This window comes from Scylla paramamosain, chromosome 19 (assembly GCF_035594125.1).
Source record: "Scylla paramamosain isolate STU-SP2022 chromosome 19, ASM3559412v1, whole genome shotgun sequence".
NCBI lineage: Eukaryota > Metazoa > Arthropoda > Malacostraca > Decapoda > Portunidae > Scylla > Scylla paramamosain.
This window is the reverse complement of record NC_087169.1, coordinates 17,562,163-17,583,641: the sequence shown is the minus strand read 5'-3', so window position 1 is coordinate 17,583,641 and position 21,479 is coordinate 17,562,163. Positions and strand designations below refer to the sequence as shown.

The window sequence follows — 21,479 nt, the reverse complement described above, 5'->3', positions numbered from 1 at the left end:
GTGGGCGTGTGTGTGTGTGTGTGTGTGTGTGTGTGTGTGTGTGTTGCGTTCTAGTCATGACCTTGGAGTGACTTTGATTTACGATTCCATGACCACAGGCGAAAGAGAGGGGGAGAGAGGGAGGGAGAGGAGAGGGAAAGGGAGAGGGGAAGGGAGAGGATGAGATAGCAAGGCAGACTCAGTGGAAGGAAAGAGAAGGACAACGGTGTCTAATCTCGTTACTAATACTTGGAAAAACAGGATGGATAGGAGATTAGAGCCTTTACATAATTTGTTTGTAACGATGTTGATGACGATGGCGGTGGTGGTGGCGGTGGTGGTGGTGGTGATGGTGGTGTAGGTTGTAGCAGTGGAGGATGTGGTGGTAGTGATGGTGGTGGTGGCGGTGTTGTGGTGGTGGTGGTGGTAAAGTACGTCTGATTTTGAAGAGGGGAAAAAAAGTACAGCTGCCTTGTTTTTTCCTCTCTCTCTCTCTCTCTCTCTCTCTCTCTCTCTCTCTCTCTCTCTCTCTCTCTCTCTCTCTCTCTCTCTCTCTCTCTTTCTCTCTTTTTTACGATAGGCAACCATAAGGTAGTAAGGAAATGCTGGTCGTGTACCGAGGTAATTTGTTCACATGTGTGTGTGTGTGTGTGTGTGTGTGTGTGTGTGTGTGTGTGTGTGTGTGTGTGTTGTATCATAAGTAACATTTATGTGATAATCGTTCTAATCGGACCTTGCATAATACAACATATATAACTTCCTGAGACCAAAGACCGCACTGACTCGTATTTTGATACGCGTCGTTCTCCCAGCAGGACTGTTTTTCAAAGGCCCCAGAGATTAATATTGTTAGGCTCTCGTGGGTGCTTTCCTTACTGATGGTACAGAATCTTTATCAAATTATCACTAAAATCATGAAAACTCCATTGAAAACATGCACTAGAGCGTGATGAAAGTAGAGAAGATAAGAAAATGATATTTTTCGAATGCTGTCCCATTGCCAAGATTATATGCCGTGCTCCTATTGTTGCTAATTTTTTTTCTTTTTTTTGCCATAAGTAAATGCAATCAGATGGAAACACAATCGGAAGTAAACACAGATATAGACTCAAATCAACCTGTATCACCAAAGCAACTGAATCCGTGTTAACCAGAAAAGCTTGTTTAAGGTCAAGTTTGCTTTCGAAACAACTCGGCGTGTTGCTCTCTTTTTCACCTCTAACGATAATAAATATATAAAAGAAAGAGAATAAAGGAAAGGAAGAAAGAAAGAAAAAGAAAAAGAAAACTTGCCTTTATTCTTAAGGGAGGATGGAAAATAAGTCCAGCATTCTAAGATGAGAGAGAGAGAGAGAGAGAGAGAGAGAGAGAGAGAGAGGTGGTCATTATAACGCACCAGTCATTATATTTGACAGCAACGTCCTTGAAATTACTGGAAGCACATATTACACACACTTACACACACTCACACACTCACGGGTACCCACAATAATCTTTCGTTAGAAGAGAAATGCAGGTTAGATAAACAATAACAAAAAAATGATGTTATCGCTTCTCACCTTAATGTAAATGACAGACGAGATAAGGCGGAAGCTGTTCTTTACAATATTAATCTCACTTCATCCACCTTTCCCTGTCTCACTGCTCAGTCACGGAGGCGAGGAGGGCGAGGGACGAACCAAAGAATCAAGTACTAGACTCGCCTGAACCTCGTATATTTCTATAAGGTTAGTGTTGTTATCTGGTTTCTTTTTTGTGCATGTGATGTTAAGTTCCCGTTTCGTCTCCGTTTAGATTCTCTTCTTGCTGTTACTCGTATGTTCCTGCCCAGTCCATCTGTTTAGCTTTTCTCCTTCTTGTTTACATTATTAGTGTTTCATCAGCTTGGATATTAAATTACCCTCCATCTGGACCTCCTACGGTTAACATTTTTTGTGAGTGTGTGTGTGTGTGTGTGTGTGTGTGTGTGTGTGTGCGCGAGAGGAAAAGTAGTAAGTTTTATTTTCCTTTATTTGCTTCCCTTGTTCGTCCTTCTGCATGTATAAACAAGAAGGAAAGAAATAAAAAAAGGCTCTAAGGTGAAAATTTACAGCTCAGTACATCCTTAACATCTTTAACCTTATTTTTCTCCTCCTTTCCTTCACCCTTTCAACATTTCACGTATGCAGTATGGACTCTGTTCCTTCACGACACCAGTAACAATGATAATAAGAACAAAAATTATAATAATAGTGGTAATAATAATAATAATAAATGAAAGGTACGCATTCTTTGATCTTTCTACGCTGGATATGAGTGACTAAGACGATCGTGAGGCGAGTGGAGAAGTAACAGCAGTGATAACGAGTTGGACAAAGGTGGCGGTGTTGAGGCGAGACATCCTGCTTTTTTTTCCCTGCCGTGGTTGTGAGAATGGCCTTGACGTGGCATGCCCTTTAAGTCCTCAAGGTGTGCACTTCATTCCTTCTTTATTCTTTTCTTTTTTCTTTTCTTTTTCGAGAGAGAGAGAGAGAGAGAGAGAGAGAGAGAGAGAGAGAGAGAGAGAGAGTGTAATGTGTAATGTGATCTATGTACAGCAAATTTTAGAACTAATTAACCCCAGTTTTCTGTTCTCTCTCTCTCTCTCTCTCTCTCTCTCTCTCTCTCTCTCTCTCTCTCTCTCTCTCTCTCTCTCTCTCTCTCTCTCTCTCTCTCTCTCTCTCTCTCTCTCTTTCCATCCCTCCCTCCTAATCATTCCTCCCTATCACCCTCTCCTTGTCCTTTTTCCTGTCTCGCCTCATCCTTCCCTCCCACTCATTCATTTTCATTCCTCTTCTTCTTTTACCTTCAACTTATTTCACCTTTTTCCTCCACGTATCTTTATATCCCAATTATCTGTTCCTTCCCCCTTCCCCTTCCTTCTGCAGGTTATCCTCAAAATGGCTCTGGAAATCCAAGTTGTCAGCGCCTCCAGTCTACAGAATCTGGAGACACTGGGCAAGAGTGATCCTTATGTATCCATCACTTTCCAAGGTGTGTGTGTGTGTGTGTGTGTGTGTGTGTGTGTGTGTGTGTGGATGGGTGTGGTATTGTTATGATTTCTTGTTTCTCTTGTGTGTGTGTGTGTGTGTGTGTGTGTGTGGGAGCAGCAATGTTCTTTCTTCTCGTTTATGTGTAATGTGTATGTGTGTGTGTGTGTGTGTGTGTGTGTGTGTGTGTGTGTGTGTGTTGGTGGGGGGGAGTGGTATTGTTATGCTTTCTTGCTTTGCGTTTGTGTTCCTGTGCATAACGAAGTCGTGTGTGTGTGTGTGTGTGTGTGTGTGTGTGTGTGTGTGTGTGTGTGTGTGTGTGTGTGTGTGTGTGATCTCATTTCTAATGTGGGTTTTGTATTACGGGACCAGTGTGTATGTGTGTGTGTGTGTGTGTGTGTGTGTGTGTGTGTGTGTGTGTGTGTGTGTGTGTGTGTGTGTGTGTGTGTGTGTGTGTGTGTGTGTGTGCGTGCGCGCGCGCGCTCGCTTGCGCTTACATGTTCTGACACTAAGACAAAGAAATACATATTTTCATTCTTTTCATCCAATGTCCTTTTTTTTTCTTTCCTGTTTCAAATCAGAAATTCCAATACGCCTAGTCATTGTTTTAGGTTAATATAACTCACATTCCAATATATTTCTTTTATCTTTCTTCTTCTACTTTCATACAATTTCTTACAACTTCCTTTTCTTACACATTTTCATTCCTTATCCAACACACACACACACACACACACACACACACACGTTTTCTCTCACCGAGCTCTTTGCTTATTAATCTTCCTCCGTAGGCGAGAAGAAGAAGACAGAGACCAAATCAGGCACACTAGATCCAGTATGGGAGGAGACCTTGAAGTGGGAACTGTCCTCGAAGGCACCGCGACCTGACGAGTGCATTGACATCCTCGTAAAGGACTATGAGAGAGTCTCCAGGAACAGGTAAAAGTCAAAGTAATCACAAACAGGTAAAAGACAATAGGTAAAAAGCAGAAGAGTGTCCAGAAATAAGTAATAGTCAGAAAGAGTTGTAAGAAATGGCTGAAAATCGTAGTAACCATAAACAGGCAAAGAAAAAGATTAGAAATAGGTCAAAGCTAGAATAGAGCCTTTTTGAAATAGGTAATGGTCGGAAAGTCTCAAGAAATAGGTTAGAATCAGGGTCTTCACGGTTTTTATTATCATTCGTTTCGATGTCTTGTTCTGACTAATTCTAATAGGCTGTATTGGAAGTTCTTAGGGTTTTCAAGGGTGTTTTCATGATTTTAGTGATAGTTTAACGAGTATGCCCCATCATGGAAAGGAGAAGTGCACATGAGAACCAGAAGGGTAATCTTAATCACCCTTGTAACCTTTGTAAATGGTCGAGAATGGGGTTTCAAAATACGGAAAAATATCAATTAGTCACTCAGAATTACTATGCTATATTTTTCTTATTAACATTTCTGTCATAAAATGTATTCCGCAGTTCTTTGATTTATTCAGTTAGTCATTCATTTAGGTTTCTATTTTTTTTCTTTTTTTTTTTTTACATTTCTTCTTCCTCGTCAGTTTTTTTTTTTTTTTTTATGTTTACTTGCGCTTATTTCCTTCTTCATCTTTCACTCATACAGTGCAGTCAGTCATATTCTTACGTATTCCTCCATTCATTCATGTTTAATTATCTAACGTTCATACTAATTAAATATTGTTATCGTCTTTTACTGCAGCTCCAAAGTCAGTCTGTCTATCCGTTTTTCCATTTATTTGTCTATCTCTTTTTTTTTTATTCTTTAGGTTTTTCGCGAATAAAATCTTGCCATCCGACCGTTTTTTTCCCTTCCAACGGCGATTTTGGAACGGATCATGATCGTAAGGCAATTACACCAGTCCATCTCTCTCTATCTATCTATCTATCTATCTATCTATCTATCTATTTGTCTGTCTAGCTATCTGTCTATCTATCTGTCTATGTATCTATCTGTCTGTTTATCTATCTATCTGTCCATGTATCTATCTGCCTGTTTATCTGTCTGTCAACTTGTTTATCTATCTATCCATCACCACTCCATCTCCTTTTCCATCAGGCTAATTGGTAAAGCGACGATCGCGCTGCGCAACTTGGTCCACGCCGCTCCGGGGACGCCGCTTGACTATGAGCTGAGTCTCCTGGATGCCACAGACTCCCCCACTGTAGGCACTCTCAAGCTGATCGTCTCGTATACACCGCCCGCTGGTGCGTGAATCTCATCCGGCAGGCAACTTAAAACACGAGGGATCTTTCCTCAATCAGTTCATTTTTTTCTTTTCTTTTCATTAATTTATCTTTCAATATATTCATCAATCTATTTAAGAGTAGTATTCCTCGTCATTTATTCTTCTATCATGCCTAAGTTTTAGTGGAGTATTTAGGTGTCCACGAGCCTATCCCTCTCCATTAAGGGCCGGCGAGGCTAAGAGTGTGAATATGTATGAGAGAGTATGTGTAGTGCTTTGTCTGAGCCACCCTGCGAAGGATTGCTGGCCTGGGTACGTAGACAAATAGATACTGTTTTCCTCAGAAAGTCTTCAAGAGGCGCACAGTTACCGGGAGTCCCTTTCAACACGTTATTCTGGCCGTGGTTTCTTTGCCACCTATTGGAGTCTCACGTTAACCTTTTCACTGGTAGTTGGCACATCTTTCCTCAGTCACTAACCGCTCTGAAACATTTCTACAGCCACCTCTATACAAAAATTGCAACATTCACTCTTCTTTTATCCCTTTCCTTCTTGTATGTACTTGTAAATATTTCATACATTGTTCTTAGTGCTGTGAATTGTCGCTTCTCGCAGTGAAAGGGTACGTGAGTCTCATCCCTGCATCTGGTATTTGTACTTTCCTGCAGGAGCGAAGAAAGGCGGCATGGTGGGTGGAGGAAAGAGTGTGGCCGCGATGGCAGCCAAAACAGCCGCGGCCACCTCCACTCTCTCAGACGGTATGAATATATAGACGGTAGTTCTGTGGCCACTCTACATTCTTTAATCATCATAAGGTTCTGTTTGACTACACTGTTTTCTTTTTTTTCCCCCCACAGGCATCTCCCCAATGCCAGACGTGTGCGTGGAGGGCACAGCGGAGGGGATGCCGGCCATGCCCCAGCAAAGGAACAGGGACAGGCTATCCAACGTGAAGACAAGCTTTCAGGTAACAAAATCCTCGGCCAGATGTCAGGGGCCACATGCATAAAACAAAATAAAGTGACAGAGTAAACGTAATCAATACACATAGAAAGAATCAGGTTTGAAACAGTTATCTCTGAAATTTACACGTAGTTATAATGATAATAATAACAATAATAATAATAATAATAATAATAATAATAATAATAATAATAACAATAACAATAATGATAATAATAATAATAATGATAATTTTGTACAGCCTGGAGGAACAAAGAGTGGATTACAGAGACAACAAACAAACGTTACATGCACAAATTATAATTGAAACATCAAAAGAGAAAAAAAGTAACAAATTTATATATGATAAAACCGTGGAAGGTTTTTCATATTGCCAGTCCGTGAAGCCAATGATTCCCAGAAGTAAACATTGCAAGACGTCTTACATCACCTCACTCTTCCCATCATAAATAAATAAATAAATATTCCCAACTGCCCAACTAATAGGAAAAATTTGGCACGCAACATAGCATTATTCTGTAGTAAACAATAGACCTGAAACACTTCCGTGCCTCACTCCCACTACATTAAAAAACTTTAGTTGAAGTTACACAGGTTTTTAAGAGAGTTTTTACGGTTATAGTGACAAATTAACAAGATATCTACAGTATTGAGAACCCGGCCAATCATCTGTGGCCTTTGAAAACAGTCATGGTGATGAGAAAGCAAAGAGTTTCAGAATATGTTCCAATATCGTGTGCTACATATTGTATATACATAGTACACTGTATCTATAAACTCGGCACAGAGAGACACAGCATCTTCAGGAGTAATGAACTCACTACAGGTGCGGGTGAGAGTGGTGGAGGGGCGTCAGCTACTCGGCGCCAACATGAACCCTGTGTGCCGAGTGACGCTGGATGGACAGACCCGCCAGACTCGAGTCCACAAGGGTACCACCTCCCCCTGGTTCGACGAGATCTTCTTCTTCCAGGCCGAGGAGATCCCGTCCACCTTCCTTGAGAAGTTCTTAGAGTTCAAGGTTAGCTTTGTTGACTTTGTTGTAGAGAAAAAGTGTATGTAATGTGTTTAAATTTTCTTGTGCAGGTATGTTATTCTTTTCAGTGTTGTAACGCAGGAGTGTAACTCAAGTAAATGACCTGACGTAGGTGTGACATTCATATACTTATTGTTCTTACGCAGGTGTGTCAGTCATATAATTATTGTCCTTGCGCAGGTGTGTAATTCTTCGGGGATCCGGTCCAGCACAATAATCGGAGCCTTCAAGGTGAGAGTAGTAGTAGTAGTAATAGTAGTAGTAGTAGTAGTAGCAGTAGTAGTAGTAGTAGTAGTAGTAGTAGTAGCAGAGAGCGTTCATGAATCGAGTGTAGATTCTAAGAGTCTTTTAACTGGGCGTCATATGTATGTCTGTCCTTGTTACTCTTATTACCCATTAGTGATCCAATATGCTATAGACCGGTATATACATATCAAGAGAGCGTTAATTAATCGAGTGTACATTCTAAATAAGTGTCCTGTGTCTTTCCTGCAGTGTGAGGTGGGCATGGCGTATGACCAGCAAGACCACGCCATCCTCAACCGCTGGCTAGTGCTGGCTGATCCCGACGAGGCCACGCCCACTGTCCAGGGTAGGTCACCAGTGGTCACCATTCCCTTCATCCTCCACTGCTGTGATGGTGATGGTTTTGGTGATACATGTTGTGATGGAGTGGAAATATGATGATAATAATGATGAAGCTGATAGTGCAGTAGTAGTAGTAGTAGTAGTAGTAGTAGTAGTAGTAGTAGTAGTAGTAGTGGTAGTAGTAGTAGTAGTAGTAGTAGTGGTGGTGGTGGTGGTGGTAGTGGTGGTGGTGGCAGCAGCAGCAGCAGCAGCAGCAGCAGCAGCAGCAACAGCAGCAGTACATAGTTATCCAGCAGCGGCAGTAGTTTTCTTTCCCCTTGGACTAGCACTAATAGTAATTGCAGTAGTAGTAGTAGTAGTAGTAGTAGTAGTAGTAGTAGCAGCAGCAGCAGCAGCAGCAATAGTTAATTTATTCAGGAGTCTTGAAGTTCATCGCTCTTTTCTCCTCCCACCCACCCCATACACACAAATAGGTTACCTCAAGGTGAGCGTGGCTGTTTTGGGTCCCGGTGACATGTGCCCGGACATGACTGCAAATCAAAGTGACCAGGATGATGTAGAGGCCAACTTGTTGTGGTCTGCCGGCGTGCATCTGCAGCCCGCCACCTTCGTGCTCTCCGTCTACTGTGCCCAGAACTTGCCGCAAAGTGAGTATTTGGCGACAGTATTTGGATCCGAGTATCAGAAGGCGTCATCTAGGATGCCAATATTATTGCAGCTTATGTGGATTTTTTTATATGTATTCTGAAGTAGATCACACTTGACCTCTCCCTTTTTTATCTTTGCAATGTCCATGGAAACGATAGAACAAAACAATTGACACCAGGGGTCCTTGGTCAGACAAGCAAGCAGCAGACTTGCGATGTTGCTGAATGGAGTGTTTTAATTTATTCGTGCCAAACATACCTAATTGCGATGACCTTCCTTCTTTTCCTTGTCTATTATTCATTCAGGAGAGAGAGAGAGAGAGAGAGAGAGAGAGAGCACCACCTACTGTGATGATTATAAAACATAAGCCAACGATGCGTTTTCAAGTAATTCAGGGGTTTATTTTGACTGCTCTCAACAAGAAAATACGGCCAGGAAACCTAATGGCTTCAGAAACAACGTCCAGGAAACATCGTAGAATTCTAGGAAAAAGCAATGAAGCATTTTTCATATTTTCTTCCTCGCAGTGGACGCAGGCACTATGCAAACACTGAAGCAGGTGCTAGGGGTTGGCACACCTTCCAAGGAACTCGTGGACCCTTACCTAGTGGCCTCTTATGCCGGCAAAGAAGTACAGACCAAGATCCTTTACACCAACGAAAACCCGGAGTTCCGCCAAAACCTCTACATGGGTTTCCTCTTTCCCTCCATGTGTAATGTGATCAAGATTGTCGTCAAAGATTGGTAGGTCGATATACTTTTTGTTCCATACATTACTTTTTTATATATTTTTAGCAGGAATTTGCCTCTTCTAAAGTATCTCTTTATGTTACCAAAACTGCATGGCCTGTATCCTACGGTTTTATGCGCTTTGTCAGACTTTATCTTCAAGTTTGAAATTAATCATCATAATATTTTGATTCATAGGAGAATGTGTTTTGGTTTCATTTTGTCTCAAGGAAAAGTACTCATTTCTTAAAATAACTTATTAGTTCACCAATGCTCCATAACTTTGGTAAGCGACTGAATGTGATTTTATGGTGGTCATGATGGACTATTCAATCTGGTTTGGCCTTTTTCATTCCTTCGCTACGTGTTCGAATCTTGTGCTCGGATCACTGTTACTTCAAAGTGTTATTGCAACTAACGCATAATATTTTTGCAGGGACCGTGTAGGAGAGGACGACATCATCGGGACGGCCACCATTCCCGTATCTGCCATCTCAGCGCCGGGAGAGGACGGTGAGTGCATGCACGTGACTAGAGGCGCCAGGCGGGATAAAACATAATACCGATTCACGCCCAGTTGCGTTTCTTATAGTAGTAATTGAATAAAGACCACCAGGGATGTTTTAGGTAGATAATGTAGCCATATTCATAATGTAGGCCTATCGGTAAGTCAGTGTAACTTTCTAATGAATGTCCTTTCGTTCTTGTAAACGCACCCACTTTACTCATTCGTGCCGCAGGCTACCTCCCTACCTTCGGGCCAGCCTGGGTGAACATATACGGGACCCGACGTGAGTGGGAGCTTTTAGAGGGTGATGCGTCCAAAAAGATGAACAAAGGACAAAACGAAGGCTGTGCTTACAGGGGTCGCGTGCTCCTGGCCCTCCACACTCAGGTGGGGTCGTACCCTGCCGCCCCCACCACTGCCATTGACAACAGCGACTACAACAAAGTGCGGGTGAGTAAACAGAGGCGTAGGGAATCTTTCAATTATCAGAGTACGTAGTTTCTAGAAAAGAAAAAATAAATAATGAACGAGAAGGGAAAAACTGTAGCTGAAGAGTTGGCAGCACCCACCTCCCTCCCTCCCTCACGCAGAGATTCCGTGGCACTCGCAAGTTCGTCGTCCAGTGCCACCTGAGCGGCGCCTGGCTCCTGGAGTCAGCCGAGAATCCTGTGGAGTTGGAAGTGTCCTTAGGGAACTTTGGCAACAAGCTGGAGAATAAGATGATTCCCTCGCCCTCCTCCACTCACCCCGCCAACCCAGTCTTCGATGGATGCAAGTGAGTCTAGCTGTGTTCATTGAGGGAGAGAGCCAATCTTACCCTCATCTGCTTTATTTAAGTTTGCAATTTAATACCTTATAATCTTACATATGTTTTTTTTCCGTGATTCAAGGAAAAATAGATTATATACACGGGCTTGCTTCTTTATTATCAACGTCTTTAAGTTTGCCTTTCATTAAAACAGTGTGTCATCCAATCCTTCGTTACTCCTTCAGATATATTCTTCTGCAGTCATTCTTTTTACACAACTATTTATAAGTCACCCGGTCTCTTGTAACCCCATCAGGTACTACTTCCTGCCATGGTCTGGGGTGGAGCCCTTTGTCACCGTCCACTGTGACTTCGAGGACGTGACACATCGCCTACACAGCGTCAATCACATCATCTCTATCATCAGTGTAAGCTGTTTTCAGTTTCATGTTACTTTACCATTATTCTCTACTCATCTATCCCTTTTTCTGTCATTCCATGGTTCTCTTCCTTTCTCTTTATAGCATGTTTATGTTGTTTCTATTCTTTCTTCCGTGACAGGTGGTGAAGAAAGATCTGGATAACCTTCGCTCCCAATTGCGAGGTAATGGGCAAAAGAAGATGGAAGATGCAGTCACAGGAGCGATATCCAGGCTGGTGGAGGCTTGCAGGTAAGGATGTGTTGGTACTTTCCAGCCTCATGACTAGTCGTTTCTCTTATCCAGTGCGTCCCATACAGGAGTGTGCTAGTTTCTATTCTTTCATGATGTTATTTATTTAATTTATTTATTTTTTAATGGTAGGTATTTGATTTTCTCAGATCCACACTTGTTTCTCCTATCTTCTTACAACTCAATTTCTTTCTTTGGTGATAAACATTTCTCCCACTCTTCCTATTCTCAAAACGCTTCCCTTCATTCCAGTGTCAGGGAGCTCAAAATACTCTTGTCCTCATCCAATAGTTAACGTTTTCACTGCCAAGAATAGTTTTGTTATACAGTTATACCTCACCACCCTTATCTTTACACAGTCTGGAACTGCCTGAGGTGGACGCTTTGAGACACTCCGAGACCTCCCTTGACATTCACCTGAGGGGAAGGAGACGCAGAGAGCTGGACGAGGTGAAGAAGGCCATGCAAGCGCTGGACACTTCTGAGCCTCAGCATGTGATTGAGGAGCTGGAGTCTGTCCTTGGCTGCCTGGAAAATCTGGCCGTGGAGGTGAGGTAGACAAGAGGATCCTGCTCTCCCTCCTTTACTGATGCTGCTTTTATCAGGAAGGGCTGTGAATATATCTATTCTCTTTGATGAAGAAGAAAGTGTACAGTATGTGCAGCATACCTTTATTTCTGGTTACGTTTTGGGATAACACAATCCCAAAATGTAACCAGAAATAAAGGTATGTGGCATATGCTTTCCTCTACAATATAAGACTAAACAAAGACAAGCCCTTCTTCCAAGTATTTTCTTTGGTTTTTATGTCTTTTAGTAACCTTTGCTCTTATCAAACTTGAGTCCCTCTTGATCCCTGACCCTGATCATCCTTGGCTCCACAGTCCCAGTCCAGCATCCCAGATGTGTTCCTGTGGCTGATGAGTGGAACACGGCGCCTGGCATATGTGCGCATCCCAGCCCACTCAGTCCTGTTTGCCCATGAGCCCAATGCCCAGGGAATGCTGTGTGGCAAATTCAATACCTATGCCCTTACCAACCCAGGTAGGAACAAACTTCCACTTCCAAACATACTTCCATCAGTACCATAGATTTTTCATGATGCATGTTGAAGAGTCTGCTGCTCGGCAGATGATGAATCACGGTGGGGCCTTGGAGGTGTGGTGCGTGCCTCTGTGTGGCTGGGCCGAGAGGAGGACCTGCGCACGTGGTGGGACTTCAGGCCAGATCTGCAGCTCACAGTCTATGCTGAGACTTATGAGAACCAGGTAAAAGAAAATGTAAAATATGCATACAAAGAAATTTTTTAAAGTTCCTCAAGATATACCCAATTGATAAGTATTGCAGTAGTGTCTTGAGTATCTTGCAGCATACTAGAGAGTACAACATCCCTCCCTAGGTGGTGCCTGTGCCTGGGAGTGGGAAGTGGAGTGACAGTGGCCTGCTTATGACGCGGCCAAAGTTCTCTGATGCTGACGGTTTGCTGAACCTTCCTCGAGAGGACTTCTCTGCTCCTGAAGGCTGGGGCTTCCAGGGAGATTGGTTTGTTGACCCTGACCCCAGTGTGATGTTTGCTGCTGATGCTGGCCGACAGCTTTTCACAGAGGAAGTGTTTGAGCAACAGTTGCGTCTCCCTGGTGGTGCTTGGGTACCAGCCCCTAATTCATGGACAGATGCACGCAATGACCCAGCAACCAGCAGGGATGAGATCAAGCTGCCTGAGGGCTGGGCATGGCGAGACCTATGGTCGGTAAGAAACCAAAACTATTTCATCCTTTTACATAGTGATGCTCTGTAACTTTAGCTTACAGTAAGATTGTAACAAGTGTAGGTTCCCAAAAACACCTTGAAAGTCAGTTTTGCATCCTTAGTTTGTTATGCTTGGTTATGAAACTGTCTGTCTGTCTGTTCCTCAGTACGACCTGCAGCGTGCAGTGGATGGAGAGGGCTGGGAGTTCACAGTGGAGTCTGGAGGTCTGGTGGGGTGGTCACCACAGGAGAAGATTTACCACACAAGGAGGAGACGACGCTGGATCAGGGAGAGACATCTGGTTCAAAAGGTGGAGAAGGTACATATTAACTGCCAAGGAGAAGAAAGGGATGGAAGTGTGGAAGGAGGGAGTGCAGTAGATAAGGAAGAAAGGAATAGATGCGGGGTAGAAAAGATACAAGGAGATAGCTTAAATAGTTACTTAAAAATGGAGATGGTAAACAGGAGATACAGATGACAGCAATGATGATGATGATGGAGGCAGTGGCAGTGGTTTTATTAGCAGTGCATTTCTCTCACATCCCTTTTCCTGCATTCCCACAGAAGGAGACAATGCCAGTGGATGGGTGGGAGTACGCCCCTCTGTTCCGCCTCCAGTTCCATGCCATTGAACGGAAGATAGACATGGTGCGGCGCCGGAGGTGGAGGAGACGTCTGGTGCCTGCACAGGGTGGCCTTCCCCCAACACCCAGGCTCTCCATTTTGACTGGCAAAGGTGGGCATGTGGCCCTTGGACTGACCTGTAATGACAATCCCTCTTAAATCTTTACATTCAGCCCACTGATCTATGTACTCTTTATCCTCCAGTTTTGGGTAATACCTTTGGCTTTTTTTCTCTAGGGACCAGCATCTCAGTATGCCTTTTTTTCTTTCCCCCTCTTTGTTGCCTTAGGCCAGTGCCCCTCTTACATAAAGAAAAACTTTTATCAACACAAAATGAACAAGGTAAACAAATCCACCTAACCGTGCTAATGCTTTCTGTCCTGTAGGTGATGAGAAGTTCTCCCAGCTCACCTGTCCCCGCATGTACCTACTGAGTGCAGAGCGTCACAAGTACCAGCTGCGGGCACACATCTACCAGGCTCGTGACCTTATTCCAGGAGACAAAACTGGCCTTGCCGGTGGGTAACAAATGACCCTGTGTCTTGCAATCTTGGATACCTTTTATGCATTGGTAAATTTGGCTTACAAATACTTCTCATCAGGTGCATATTATCCCCTGCCTCAGATCCTTATGCGGTGGTGAGCTTCTGTAATGGCACCCAGCAGACTGAGAAGCAAATGAAGACCCTCTGCCCAACTTGGGACCAGACTCTCATTTTTGATGATGTTCCTCTAACTGGCCGGGTGGATGATGCCACCAGCCAGGCCCCCAAGGTGGTGGTGGAGGTGTTCGACTGGGATGCTCGGGTAAGCAGACACACCAGCCTCAGAAATGTAGTTCAGGCTGCATGTTCTTAACTTTTAACTTTCTTTTCTATTATTTTTCTCCTGGCTCTATGTGGATTTTCACTCCTGTTTGTTGTATTTCATCTTATATTACATTTATGACCACCCCATTGATTATTGTTCTGGACTCCTGCTGTTGCTGAGTAATGGTTGCCTTTTCCCCACAAGGGTGCCCCGGAGTACTTGGGCCGGGTGTTCTGCCAGCCAGCTTTGGTGGTGCCTTCCAATGGGTACCAACCTCTGCCCCTCCAATGGTACCAACTCTCACTGGGGAATGATAAGCAAGGTATTAATGAGAGTAAACAGTCTACCTTTACTACTTAAAGTCTAATTCTGCATAAAGTTTTTGAAATGAATCATCTCACATACTTATAACCAGCTGTGATAAATCTCTGCATATAAATTAGATTTGTTTAGTTTTTAGTGGCCATGCACTGATCACTACTGTAAGAAATGTATTAATGTTGCTGCAATAAGTTTTTAGGTAGATCATAAAAGTTACTTGATATAACTGTGTATCCACCCAGATTCATTTGATTATTAACAGACACACTTATCTATCTATTTACCTATATACACACCTAACCCATTTTATACTCAGGTGAGCTGCTTGCATCCTTTGAGCTTCTGCTGAAGGATGGAGAAGAGGAGCTTCCCATCCTGCCTCCCACCCGCCACGGAGGAGACCTCTTCATGGTGCCCTTCGGAGTGCGCCCTCTGCTGCAGCGCACACGAATAGAGGTGAACTTACCATAGCAGCATTCAGTCTGCAGAGACCTACTGCATCCTTTCAAGTCTGCATCTTTCTGTGTTTCCTTATCTTTTCCTGTCTTTTCACTTATCAGCTGTTTCTTTGCAGCACATCACACAGTTCATCCACTTTTGTGTATCTCATGTAATTATATAACAAGACAAGAAAAAGAGTGGTGTTCTTATTTCATTATATTTATTTCATTAATGTCATCCATTGAAGAGAAGCAAGAAATTGTCACATTGTCAATAATTTTGTATCATTTGCAGATAAGCATGTACTAGAGCATATTATGTCAGAACATTATAAGCCACACACCTTATATCATTCAATCACACAGAGGATGTTTCCCTTGTTATCCTTTATAGATCCTGTGCTGGGGAATGAGGAACATGGCCACCTATGAGCTGCAGTCTGTCACGCGACCATCCATTGAGTTTGAGTGTGGTGGTGAGCGCATCACCTCCCCCACCATGAAGAACTTACGCATCAACCCCAACTTTGACAAGCCACACCTTGTTTTTGATGTGGTTAGTACTACAGTGTGTGTGGGAGGGAAAATGTATTATAGAATTCTTGTATTGATCAATGATGCTCAAAGTTCTCTGTCACTTAACCAAGGATATTCTTTTTAGGAGCTGCCGAAGGAGACGCTGTACATACCGCCCCTCACACTGCGGGTAGTGGACCACAGGGCCTTTGGCAGCAAGCCTGTGGTGGCAACAGCTGTGGTGACTGACCTGCAGCGCTACACTGTGGAGCCCAAGGCAGCCAGGTTAGTCCTTAATCAACACCAGGGGTTGCACTAGTAAAGTTTGGTGTGGTCTGCTAAAACACCACCTTAAGCCATTAGGTTTTTTGCCTTGCATTTGTTTTATATTAGCTTATTATTGACATAGTTTACTTGTGTCTTTATAAATTTGTTTTGCTTCTTTCAGCTGCTGTTCACTTACATTCTGTAGCATGGACTATAGTTAAGTCTGACAATTGAAATGTAGCAAGCTGTAAATGTTCTACTTTTCTCTGTGTTACAGTTTTGGAGTTTGCGCGTAACTTCAGCTTTCACATACACAGGAATAAAGGAAGCTCTCTCATGTCACTAGATGCTCTTTCCATTCAAAACCTTTTAGGATTGAAACAGGTCTTACTTTACCATCATCACCATATTATCTTTCCATATGCATGTTGCTTAATTTTCCTTCCAATGCTGAGTCATATGCAAGCTGTATTCTCCCATTCTGTCTCCAGGAGGAAACGTAAGAGCAAGAAGCCTACACTCGGCCAAAGGTATACCATTTCTCAGTGTCCAGTTCAAAATTATTTCCGAGGCTTGCTATTCTCTCATTCTAGACATGCAGGTGGAGGGCCTCTGTTGTCTTACTAGTTTCTTTGTATGTTTAGTATCCTTGTGCTGTAAGATTTTAGTCTATGATGATGACTGGTACATAGTTGTAAGATCATGCCTGGTGATTTATTCTGCCCTCCTGACTTTTCTGCCCAGTTTTCTTCACTTTATCTGCCTTGCTTGGGTTTTTTCAGCATTATTTTATTGCATTCTTCTCTTCTCATCCTTCAGGCCACATCTGCTGTGTGAGAGGAGCGAGGAAAGAGATGAATATGAATGATTACGATCCTTTCTGTCCTTTTTTTCTAACTAGAGTTCAACATAAGGGACTATGCACCAAACTTTGACCCTGCGCTCTGTCCTAACTCAGTACTATTACATTAACACCCCACATTTCTAAGGAAATATAATCACACCACATGAGATGGCCTGTGACTTGTCTTGATAATCTATAATAGTCCTCTGTATTTTTAGCTTTTGTCTGAAAAGTATATATTTTTGAAAGTGTAGTATTGGTCTTGTTGTAATTAAGGCCACACATCAGAGCCATAGATACTTCACATTTAGTGACTAAATCTACACTTATGGATACAGTAATGATTTAGTAAAGTACTGTATTCTTTTTGATAGGACTTTGAACATCATTTTATGTACAGAAATATTTTATGACAAGTTGCTCTAATAGATTTCCTCCCTCATTATTAAGTATGTCATGCATTTTATTTAACAGGACACATTACCCATAGAGACTAAAACTGAAGAGTAAATAAACATGTGAAATAAACTACAGCTAGACACCATTCATAAGACATGGAGTAAGGCTGTTGGAAGTTCTTTTGAGTTAAATCGTCACCACAGTAACAATTCTACACAAGCAGCTAAACTTTTTCTCTCAAACTATAATTAAAATCTCCTCAAGGAAACACATGGTTAGCAAAAGATATGGATTTCTTTCCTTTGTTCTTTATTTTTTCTTTGCCTTTCCAGAGACAGCTTGGCTCAGACCTCCCTCAGTGGTCTGGACAGCAAGCCACTGATGGATAAGGTTAGTAATGCCTTCAAGGGTCAGTGAGGCAGAACCAGGAGCATGATTCTCTAGTGCCTTCATATGTGGAGTATTCAGTGTTGTCAGTAATTGTCCACTGTCTTAAAAGGTGTTTGTCATTGTTGTACATCATGTTTGGTATCAAATTTTGTTACACTGATGTTACATGTTACTCAGTTTTGTTCCTCAGAAGCATGTGTGCATGTCATTTGTTGTTTAGTAAATGAATGTTGGGTCTGCATATTTGTGGTAGTGATCAGAATCAGTGTGGATATTAGAAATTAACTTCTAGAGTTAGTGTGTTTAATTAATTGTTACTAGCACTACATGATTTGGCTCCACAGCTTTGAAATGAAGTGGAATTAACTGATGCTCTGCTGCCAGTATAGATTTCCTTCTTCATGGAACATCTTACTTCTAGAAAGCTGAAACAGATTTTTCATAGATGATCCCATAGTTTATAATATAAAGGCTTCAATTCAGTACAATAATTAATTGCTGAGGACAAAAATTTATACAGAAATCTTTTAAATTTCATTTTTATTTACAATACATATTTCAGAAGCAGATTGAGTACTGAAAATTGTTAAAGACACACTATGATTTTCTTTCCTGTAGTTCTTGGCTCACTTGCTGCACTGTGTGTTGTGTTCACATTGGCTTTAATCTAAGTGTGGTGGGGATTAGCTGCTTGGCACCCACCATTTTATATATTGTTGTGCTGTTATGTAGCTTGCCATGCATTGATTCCATTTGATTATTTGTGACATTGTAAAGTTGGAGAGGAGGAATTATATTATTTTCTCTCTGAAATGGACATCTTGTAGATCACATCTGTCATATGCACTGTTTTGTGGACAGACAAAGAATATATGAAAGAAGTATCACAAAATATCAAAGACATTAGACTAAATCATAAAACATGAAATTCATTACCTAAGAAGAGTTGCAGAGGGATGTCCAGAAGTAAATATGATAAGATGTTTGAGAAACTTAGAGTCTGCATCCCAATGAGATGCATAAAGTTAAAAAAAATGTTTCAGCTTTTAAGAGTAACCACAATGAAAACTCATTCAGATGGATTGACATGAGACACAAATTGGAAGCTAACAGGTACCGTAAATTGCAGGAAAGACAAGCAACATAAGAAAGGAGTCCTTCAGAATGAGGGTTTATTGCTGTGTTAAGCAGTGCATTTACATAATAAACCATTTTCTCCCAGGAGTCTCACCACCGACCCACCCCCAGTCACGCCCAGGCCTCACGGGAGGTTAGTTCCTCGGCTTCCTAACCCTCACACATTCCTAACGTGTGTACTGTTGCATGTTACTGCACTTCAATAACATGGAGCAGTTTATATACATAGACTGTTGCATGTTTGGTATTCTTTACTGTTCTCTATCTTGTCTACTTAGTCATCCTCTGTAGTCCTTGTTGCCATCTGTCCTTCCTTTGTCTTAGAGCCATACTGACCGACCTTTGTACTTCTTACGTGTAACATCCTTTCTCATGAATGAACTGAAACTGTACATATTTTCCTTCCTTCCATGAAATTTCTTTTCAGACAGTTCCTGCCCTTCACTATTCTTATAAAAAATTCTTCACCTTTCAGTATTTCTTGATTACATTACAGCATGCAAATGGGAGAGGTAAGTACGCTGACAAACATAATTATGTGCTTTATAAATATATTATTGCTGTATATGTATATAAAAAAAAAAGTCTCAACTATCATATCAAAACCTCCATATGGTGATGTGTGCTTGAAATAATTATCTGTGCTCCACTTGTAATGTTAGTAATATAGCCATATTTGATTATTTCAGCCCGGCACAGTAGATGTTGATATAGACTGGTGGGCAAAGTACTACGCTTCAAGTGGCCAGTTGGAGAGAGCTGGGTCGTATTTAAATAAAGGGTGTGTAGTCCTTCCCTTATGATTCAAGTGTTCAAACTAAGAATTTAATGATTACTTCAGTTTTTAAAAAGCTCTGGTATCCCTTTTCCATGATCACATCTCAGATTTCAGAGTTAAGAATGTATTACTCTTTAATAGTATTGGTATGAAATTATGTAACTAAAGACTTACCAGTGTCACATTAATGTACATTTCTAGTTACTCAGATATACATTTACCACTGCACTCAAACTGTGTTAACTGGCATGTAATAATGTAAACAAAATATGCACTCTCAGGAATTCCTCTCAGACATTCAGTTCCCCAGTAGGTATGAGAAACTGGAGGTGCTGAAGGGAACATTGGAGGATGAGGGGAGGTTCGCTGGCTTCAAGGACATGATAGACACAGTAGCCTTGTACCGGGGCCGAGGTGACAAGGCCCAGCTGGCAGGAGAGTTCAAGGTGAGGGATAATATACACCATTAAGCTGGTGGTAGTGTGGTGGTGTTGGTGGTGGTGTAGTGGTAATGGTGGTGGTGGTCTATGTTTAATTTTTAAGTAATATTAGAGTTACAAGGATTTCATTTCCATTTCAAAGAAGCCTTCATATGTACATACAATCAGTTGAAGTAGTCTTACATGAAACTTACTTGCATGTGTAGTGTACAGTAGCCTTAGGCGAGACATAATTTTTCATTCCACACAGCTGTAATCAATAATATGTAAAATCACTGAATTCTCATCCTCACATAGATTGATTCAGCCAGTCAAAGTGAAAGCAACCATTCATACCTTCCATATTATCAGGCAATCACACTTTAATTTCCCTTTCTTCCACCTCCAAAGATCAAGCATTAAATCAAAGAGAAAGCAGCCATCATTCTTCCCATATCATGTCACACTTTCATCTCCCTTCTTTCCACCCACAGGTATCAACTATTCAGGCAATGTCAAAATGAAAACCAGACATACTTCCCATATCATCAGATAATGACAACTTAAACTCCCTTCCTTCCACCTCCAGGGAACATTCCGCATGTACCCTCTGTCCTCTGATGAGCCTGAGGAGCCGCCCTTGGTCCTGGCTGGCTACCCAACCTCAGACTTGCAGGAGGTGGTGGCTCGGGTGTACGTAGTGATGGGACAGGATCTCGCCCCTAAGGATGCCGGCTGCTCCTCAGATCCCTACGTTGTGGTCAAGCTGGGCAAGAGTACCAAGTCCTCAAAAGATGACTACCGGCCAAATACACTCAACCCCATGTTTGGCCAGTATGTTTGGGGCACAGGATGGGCTGCAATGTTAATAGGTTTTTTGATCCCACAGAGCACCGTACATACACAGGAGTACATTGAAAGAATGAGTTCACTAAGATACTTATTAGTCTATAATGAGAGTAGCTGAATTATGAAGCTATTGACATAAAAGAATAGAATGGAGTAATAGAGTAATTTACTCCTACTTATGAGCCTATATTTGAACTGGTACATGATCTTATATTAGATTTAAAGTCATAATTTGGAATTTGGTGGAACAAGTAACAAAACCCTCTTATTACTATTGTAACATATATTGCCAATTTATAACACATCTTAAGCTAAACAGAAGCTATTCACTGAGGCAGACATTTGAATCATTCCATAATTCATAAGCATACAGTTTGATTTTAGATAACCATGGACAACCCACCCTCAACAGCCACCTCATGTCATTCACAGTGTGTTTGAGGTGACAGGAACACTTCCACTCCACAAGGACCTCACAGTGCAGGTGTGGGACCACGACATGATCTCCTCAGATGACCTGATTGGTGAGACAGTCATTGACTTGGAGAACCGCTACCTGACACGCCACCGTGCTACCATCGGCTTGCCTCGGCAGTACCACGTGTAAGGGAGATGGGGTGTTGGATGTGTAGTGATTGAAACTATGAAGATCACTTCTTGAATCATTATTATTTAACATAGCATATCTTAATCAGTAACATTTCTCAAACATTTTATTTTCTTCACTAGCCACCTCAAAATATTATACTGTCTAAATGTTGGAAAATCTATTCTTTTATTTTTTTTTGTCTTTCCTGTGATTAAGTGTTTTGTACAATTTTTTTAGTGCCGTGAATTGTTGAATGTTACAGTGAAAGGGTTGTA

General features: G+C 41.9%; 1 protein-coding gene across 11 annotated transcripts in view; it reads left to right on the top strand.

Annotated features, from left to right (window-relative positions):
* Positions 1-21,479, top strand: part of LOC135109803 (myoferlin-like) — a 40,128-nt gene that overhangs the window by 8,579 nt on the left and 10,070 nt on the right. For 6 of the 11 annotated variants that reach the window (XM_064021485.1, XM_064021482.1, XM_064021486.1 and 3 more), the window contains 35 exons: positions 1,629-1,706; positions 2,886-2,991; positions 3,779-3,926; positions 5,051-5,199; positions 5,849-5,938; positions 6,038-6,147; positions 6,970-7,164; positions 7,360-7,410; positions 7,675-7,771; positions 8,241-8,414; positions 8,943-9,159; positions 9,581-9,657; positions 9,885-10,102; positions 10,243-10,427; positions 10,717-10,828; positions 10,962-11,071; positions 11,431-11,620; positions 11,956-12,115; positions 12,203-12,339; positions 12,471-12,821; positions 12,988-13,140; positions 13,386-13,557; positions 13,832-13,963; positions 14,071-14,252; positions 14,460-14,577; positions 14,893-15,032; positions 15,411-15,572; positions 15,678-15,817; positions 16,291-16,329; positions 17,375-17,432; positions 18,655-18,702; positions 19,259-19,350; positions 19,661-19,793; positions 20,356-20,600; positions 21,048-21,218. In XM_064021485.1, the coding sequence (XP_063877555.1) occupies positions 2,898-2,991; positions 3,779-3,926; positions 5,051-5,199; positions 5,849-5,938; positions 6,038-6,147; positions 6,970-7,164; positions 7,360-7,410; positions 7,675-7,771; positions 8,241-8,414; positions 8,943-9,159; positions 9,581-9,657; positions 9,885-10,102; positions 10,243-10,427; positions 10,717-10,828; positions 10,962-11,071; positions 11,431-11,620; positions 11,956-12,115; positions 12,203-12,339; positions 12,471-12,821; positions 12,988-13,140; positions 13,386-13,557; positions 13,832-13,963; positions 14,071-14,252; positions 14,460-14,577; positions 14,893-15,032; positions 15,411-15,572; positions 15,678-15,817; positions 16,291-16,329; positions 17,375-17,432; positions 18,655-18,702; positions 19,259-19,350; positions 19,661-19,793; positions 20,356-20,600; positions 21,048-21,218 (4,850 nt within the window). In that variant the 5' untranslated portion in view covers positions 1,629-1,706; positions 2,886-2,897. The remainder of the gene's footprint in view (positions 1-1,628; positions 1,707-2,885; positions 2,992-3,778; positions 3,927-5,050; positions 5,200-5,848; positions 5,939-6,037; positions 6,148-6,969; positions 7,165-7,359; positions 7,411-7,674; positions 7,772-8,240; positions 8,415-8,942; positions 9,160-9,580; positions 9,658-9,884; positions 10,103-10,242; positions 10,428-10,716; positions 10,829-10,961; positions 11,072-11,430; positions 11,621-11,955; positions 12,116-12,202; positions 12,340-12,470; positions 12,822-12,987; positions 13,141-13,385; positions 13,558-13,831; positions 13,964-14,070; positions 14,253-14,459; positions 14,578-14,892; positions 15,033-15,410; positions 15,573-15,677; positions 15,818-16,290; positions 16,330-17,374; positions 17,433-18,654; positions 18,703-19,258; positions 19,351-19,660; positions 19,794-20,355; positions 20,601-21,047; positions 21,219-21,479) is intronic. The other 5 variants (XM_064021493.1, XM_064021490.1, XM_064021491.1 and 2 more) reach the window with 5 other exon arrangements.